At 32.0% G+C, this 6,679-nt stretch overlaps 1 protein-coding gene across 3 annotated transcripts in view; it reads left to right on the plus strand.

Annotated features, from left to right (window-relative positions):
• The window catches only part of LOC118743007, a 31,966-nt gene that overhangs the window by 9,171 nt on the left and 16,116 nt on the right, over nt 1–6,679 (plus strand). Inside the window, exon 1 of one of the 3 annotated variants that reach the window (XM_036475459.1) lies at nt 938–1,243. The exons of the other annotated variants lie outside the window; for them this stretch is intronic. Within the exon in view, the coding sequence (XP_036331352.1) occupies nt 1,164–1,243 (80 nt within the window). The 5' untranslated portion in view covers nt 938–1,163. Of the gene's footprint in view, nt 1–937; nt 1,244–6,679 lie in introns of those variants that run through there. 3 annotated transcript variants of the gene reach the window in all.

Below are 6,679 nucleotides of genomic sequence, written 5' to 3' on the forward strand. Positions count from 1 at the left end.
ATTCATAATAAAAGTTATTGGAAAGTTCGAGTTTACATACATAAATGAAATCTTAAAGCCACAAAGCGAAACATCCCAGCACAAATCGATTGATCTTCAAATTATGCCTTGCTTCTATTTTTAGTGGCCTTAATGGCATATTTTTTTTATTATAGTACAAAAAATCTCAACCCACTAAAATGACATAGGTATTTGAGTATGTTAGCATATACATATGTACATCTGCATATAGTAACCCACATAACCTATCACAAATCAAGTACCTTTTTATAAGTACTAGTATTTTATCAAACAAATACCACGACAAATACTCTTATAATACAAATACACGCAAGCTCCCTTACTCAATACACGCTCTTCTTCGCAATTTTTTCACTCTCTTAAACTTACACTTTTGCATGACAATTGGCAGCAAATGATAAACCGGCAGCCCAACCCAACAAGTCAGCTGAGTAAAGTGCTAAGTGGGAGAGCGAAAAACCAAAAAAAAAAAATATGTCAATTCTAAAGACCACAAAACCTGTTTCGCCCCTCTACACTGTAAATAGCTATACAGTTTCTACGTGTGTGCCAATGACAACTGGAATTACTTAGTAGGGATTCGTGTCAAACCCCGCTTCCAATTTCAGTGCTTCCCCAGAAAATGTTCTAGTAGCTTCCTCAAATGTTGGTATTGTGTCAGGCCATATGGAAAATCAGGCGATTTTATTGTGGTATTCTAAAATCGTATTGCGCATGACTGACATTTGAGGGCAGATAAAGGCGCCGAAAAAGCCGGGAAGATAAACATACGTAGTATAAGTAACGATATGTATGCCGGTAGATTGTATTTAGTAGTACTCGCTGTAATGACAAGTCGTTGCAAAAGCGCAGAAGGGAAGAAAGTCAGCGCACTTTTAGTTTACACTGTTTGAGGTGAATTGGTGGTAAAGTTACCGGTTTATTTAACAAAATTGTGCGCGCTCATAATTTTTTGATTGCTACTCGACTACTCATACATATTAAACTCTTTCTTCATACTGCACATCATGCATTCATCGTAATTGTTGTGTAACATGGCGTATACATTTTCCAACTTTTGCTAAAAAAAAAAAAAAACGAAAAGCTTTTCGATTCATTCCACGAAGAAAATAAAAACAACAACTGAGCTTAACGTTCATTAAATGTCGGCTAGTTACAAACAACTTCGTTGCAGACATTGGAAACGAAGACATTTCGTAGCTCATTGCCCGCCGCGGTCGGGGTAAGCGACTAAATTTGTCTGTTCCGATTGGCTGAAAATGTGGCGTGGTTCGCAGTTCTTATGCTACGAGTATATGTGCAGGTTACAAGATAACTGTGAAAGTTGTTGATAGGGGGGGAAGGGCAGCGACGAAGCAGTCGTTCCTGGTGTTTTGTGAATGACGTACGTACTTATCTAGATATGTATGTATGCATGCATCTTAAGCTTTTGCGAGAGATAGGAGTGAGATGCAGCGAGGTGCGGGAATGCGTCACTCGACGTTCGGTTGGCATTGAAAATGAAAAGCCGGTAAGGCATGGGTTTCATAATTATAATACCGCCACATATGAACCAGTTTTGACTATTTGCTTTTATAGTATTTAATTTAATTTTAGTTTCTTACAAAAATATAGTTCATTCTATAATAAATATCATACAAATCCACACTTCAAACTTTTTGCAGAAATTATAAAAATTCAGCGAATTTTCCCCAAAATTTTACACTTTTTTAAAGTAATTTTTGGAAAAGTTTTGCGTATACAGTTTTATAGCCATTCCAGTTCCAGTATAAAAAAGAGTTAGTTATAATAAAGAGTTAGTTATATAATATTTGAAAAAATACAATATGTAAAAATTTAAAATAAAATGAAATGAAAACCCCTAAACTAAATTAGGTTTAATAAAAAAACTTTTAAAATTTAATAATAATTAATTGTTTTAAAATACTTTGAATTAAATTTTACAAAAAAAACGATGGCTAAGTAGGGCGTTCTTGAAAATTTTCCAGAGATGTAGCGTTTTCGAACTGGCTGCCGAGATCGATCCTCCACTCAGCCATCGAAATAGCATTAAAAACCATACAATAAAATAAAGTAGACAAAAATTTATAGAAAAAAAAAATTTTTTAATATATCTGAAAATTATTAAGCAAAATACATATTTACATATGCACATAAATAATAAAAAACTAAATAATATGAAGGAAAACATGTAAACTAAATAAAAAAACATAAAATTATATGAATTTTTATACATACAAATATGATATTAAGTTTTGTAAAAGCTGAACTTATATAAAACTATAATTTTAAATTTTAAATTTTTATATTTAAAATAATATTGAAATACATTTTATAAAAAATGAGTACCCACATACTATGAATATAAACTCTATATTAAAACAAATTAACTAAAGTAGAATAAAATGAAATAAATTAAAATAAAACAAAATGCAAGAAAATAAATGTAGATAAAATTTTATAAAAAAAATGAGAACTTATAAAGTTGTTATAAAATCAAATTTCATAATAGCTTAATTAAAGTTAAATTAAATAAAAAAAATTGAATCATATTCATAAAAAATATAAAAATAACATAAAATCCAATAACACTAGTTTCATTAGAAATATTTTTTATTATTTGACTTAAATTTTTAAAAATATTTAATGCTGCTGATGAAATGATAAACACTTGGAAAAATTTTTCGAAGAAACCTACATATGTAAGTATTATGTACATAAATACATATGTATGTACATATTTTCGAACTCCTAAAGCCAAATCCTTTGCAATCACATCAGTGGTTCAGTGCCTAAGGGTCAACACCTTTCTAATCATCAAAGTCATTTAGGGACATATTGGGCACATTCATACATTCATACATATTCGCTTCTTTTAGCGCCATCACTCTTTCTAAAGGCTAAATTTCGACAAAGAATGCCATTTAACATTTACTACATACATACATACATATAAGCTTGCAAATAAATATTTATGCAGAGTGTGAAATTAGCCTGAGAAGAATTTTTGGCATGATTTGTGCTTCTAGAAAAAGTCACTCAATAAATAAATTTACCCTAATCGCAATGCACTAAAAAATGTCATGAATTTGAATTGCGGTAAAAAAATGTGCATGAAAACGCTATAAATGGCAGTAAATCATTCAATTAAGCGGATAGCGCGACCTCTTGCTCACTCTCCACCTCTCCCCTGTCCCTGATTGTAATGCTTTAAATCCGAGAGCTTCTAGAAATAAATCACCAGTCTTTTTGATGATAAATTTGTTTCCACGAATGTTGATGTATATGTATATAGGTACATGTATACATATGTATCTTTCTAGATACTTTTTATTGCCCTAACTCACTCTAGATTACATACAATTCCCGTTTGTAAGCATACACCTTAATTCATACACATGTAAATACATACGAGTACGTATGCTCATTCAAATGGTTCTGATCGCCTCCTTACTAGGTAGTTAAACGACTACCGGCTTTTGAGCTTTCTAACTATTCGCTTGCGTCACTAATTCACGAGATACTCGTATGTTGACTAGCGCGTACCACCCGTTGTTTTGCCAATTGATTTACATATCAGGTGATTTATCTGGAAGAAGTCGTATGCCTGTAGCGGTAGCTCGCTGCTCCTCTGCTCTTCTCGACACACGCTACCATCACCCATCACCTATAGAATGGAAAATAACTATAGTAGAAATTTCCAGAAATATGTACATAAATTTCGATTAATAATTTTATAAATATTATTTTTATAAATAAATTTGCGCGGTACGAGATAAATAACTTTGACGTAATAAATAAGTGCTAAGCAGAATTTGTAATAACAAATTTTAGATTATACAGGGGCACATAAAAATTCTACATATGGGGTATTCCATGAGTAAGTGAAACTTTGTGTCCAATTGTAGAGTAGCTTATTGAACATGGAATGCTTGATGAATCAATGCTCAATACCTGAAATTAACGTTTTTTCGAAAAAAAATTTAGTTATATTATTTTATTACACTGTAAATACACTCAAAACTTCAACATAAGAAAAGTAGTTGAATACGACAACATATTTTAATATAGAAGGCTCTGCAAATCAAGTATTCACAAAGTTATTATTTTTTTGAAGGGGGGAATAAATGTCTCGATCTTTCTGCGCCCCGAAGAAGCAATATGGCATTGAAGAAAAATAGGCATTTAAATTATATAATAGGATAAAATCACTACGGTTTAGCATGTCCAACCCGTGACTAAAAAGTTTTAAACTTCGTATTGCTTAGTTACTACTTTAGGGAGTTTTCTATAATTTCATAACTAGAGTGTGTTTATACTAAGCAGCCCTATTTCATTTCTTTTATTATATTATAAGTACCTACTTAAGAGATTTTGAAACGTTAAACTTATTTTTTTATTGTTAGGCATCATTAGAAAAAAATTATAAATGATTGTCACGGGCGGGACACGATAAAACGTTTCAAACCTATGTTTAATGCCACAAAACTCTGAAGTACAGGTTGACTAAACACCATAATACTGTTGGTGGGCTAAGCGATGTAGTAAAAAATTTCGCGTGGCCAGCTCGAAAAGTCAAGATAAGCATTACTATCTTAGAGACGCCAGAGAATTCTATGATGAGGGTTGCTTAACAACAATTAAAAGTCAATATTAACAATTACCTGAAAAGTTCCAACCAAGAAAATCTAGAAGTTCGCGAAACTTATAAATTCAATCCAATAAATAGCCTTTAAGTGACAAAGATATACATATGTACCTGCTTACAAGTATTTTAATGCAGATAACTTTTCGGATTAGACATCGATACACAAGATCTTTTCTGACGTTCTATGGTTTTAAGGAATAGCTAAATTTGAGCATGATTTGTCCATGAAATCAGTTTCCAACAATAACTCAACTCGAGCCACTCTTAAGCCGGTTACTCAATGTCTGGTCAACACTAACAGCAGGATAGACATCTCTATCGACGTGATAACAGTAGTCGATATACATGTTTAGCCTGTAGTTAGTATTAGTCAGACATACATAGCTATTCTAAACAAACTTGAAAATCATTAAGGCACATTCGAAATTTCGTTGCAATCAAATGCACCGTGCAGAAGTGCATTAGGAAAATGCATATAAAATTTCATGCGTTTGCAAATAATCCTTTCTTCCATGCATTTTAATACATCAATCTGGCGACTTCTAGCTTTCGTTTGGTATAACTATTGCCCCTAAAATAGATCCTGGGGTCAGCAGTATATCGTGCGTCTTACAATGACTCCACTGTCATAAAAGTAGGTCAATTGATCTTGTATTTGACCTCTAACATTTATCATACCTAATCTCTTTGATATGGATCTCACTAGAAGCTTCCTTTCATGAAGAAAATCGTACGTGTCCCACCCGTGACAAAAGTTGTCCCACCCGTGACAGGAGAATTTTGAATTTTTTAATAATAAACAAATAATTCTTATTATGGTTTGTGCTTTGTTGGGATTGCTGGTTCTTTTCTGTATAGTAAAACATCTAATCCAGATAGAAATGTTAAGTAAATTCACAGACTTTCCTTAAAATATATGTTCTCCAAAAAGCAGTGTCTTTTCTTTGTCCTACCCGTGACGGAAGAAACAGCTCAGAATTTTCCAATATAAAATCAAGTTGGAATATTTTTCGTATTTGGTAATAACTCGTATATTAGTGAACTAGGTGTAGCTTTATCAAAATGTAGAATTGCTTAGTACTTTATACTTAAATTAAAAAAGAAAAACTATTTTTGCTGTACAAATGTCCCACCCGTGACGATGGAATACCCCATATAAAATAAAAATAAAGAATACAAGAATTGATTTGTTTCAATTAAATCAATAAGATTAAATGGTGCAGTTTAATGTCAGCTGGTAGTAAAATGGGTATTTAATTATTAACACATGCCGCTTATAAGTTTCGTAGACACATATTTATGTATATTTATATATCATAACAATTAAGGTGAAGTGTTATAACATCCAGTGAATAATTACAGCTGTTACTTAAAGTAAGTCAAGTGAACTTTAGCGCGTCTGTACGCCTCTAAACGATATTACATATATGTACCTATATACATATGTAAGTATGTAAGTGCATAGTTACGTATTGCCTAGAGTTCAAGTGTGACCAATAAAAACGCAGTGCTTCATTCAGTGCATTTTTCGGAGAGCTGAATATTGATATAGGAAATGGTGAACCGATTTCTGCTCTTCTTCATTTCGACAACTTCTACATAAAGAAACTGGTTGGTACATACATATCGTTACCTTAATATATAGCATTTTCAATTTAAATTAAACATTTTTCATATTCAATGAAACTCTATTCAAATTAAATGAAACATTCTTAAAAGGAAGGGAAAAGTTTCATTTAAACATTTTAACGGAGCGTTGAAAAAACTCCATAGAAAATGAAGCCCTTTTTTTCTGCGAATTTCTCTTAAAGGCTGTTTTTATTTAAGAATGTAACTAATTTTATGTTGTAGTAGATATTTTTAAAATCCAGTAGGTGTTTCGTGAGTTATCGGCAGACTTTTGTACAATACCGGATTTGAAAAGAAATTGAGTTAGGGCCTTTCTATATTAAGGTAACGATTAGGGTGATTTACTCGGTTTTTCCAAACCGGTTTTCACCGTTTTTTTGG

The sequence above is a fragment of the Rhagoletis pomonella genome, unplaced genomic scaffold (genome assembly GCF_013731165.1).
Source record: "Rhagoletis pomonella isolate Grant_MI unplaced genomic scaffold, Rhpom_1.0 Rhpom_scaffold_00007, whole genome shotgun sequence".
In the NCBI taxonomy this organism is placed as follows: Eukaryota; Metazoa; Arthropoda; class Insecta; order Diptera; family Tephritidae; genus Rhagoletis; species Rhagoletis pomonella.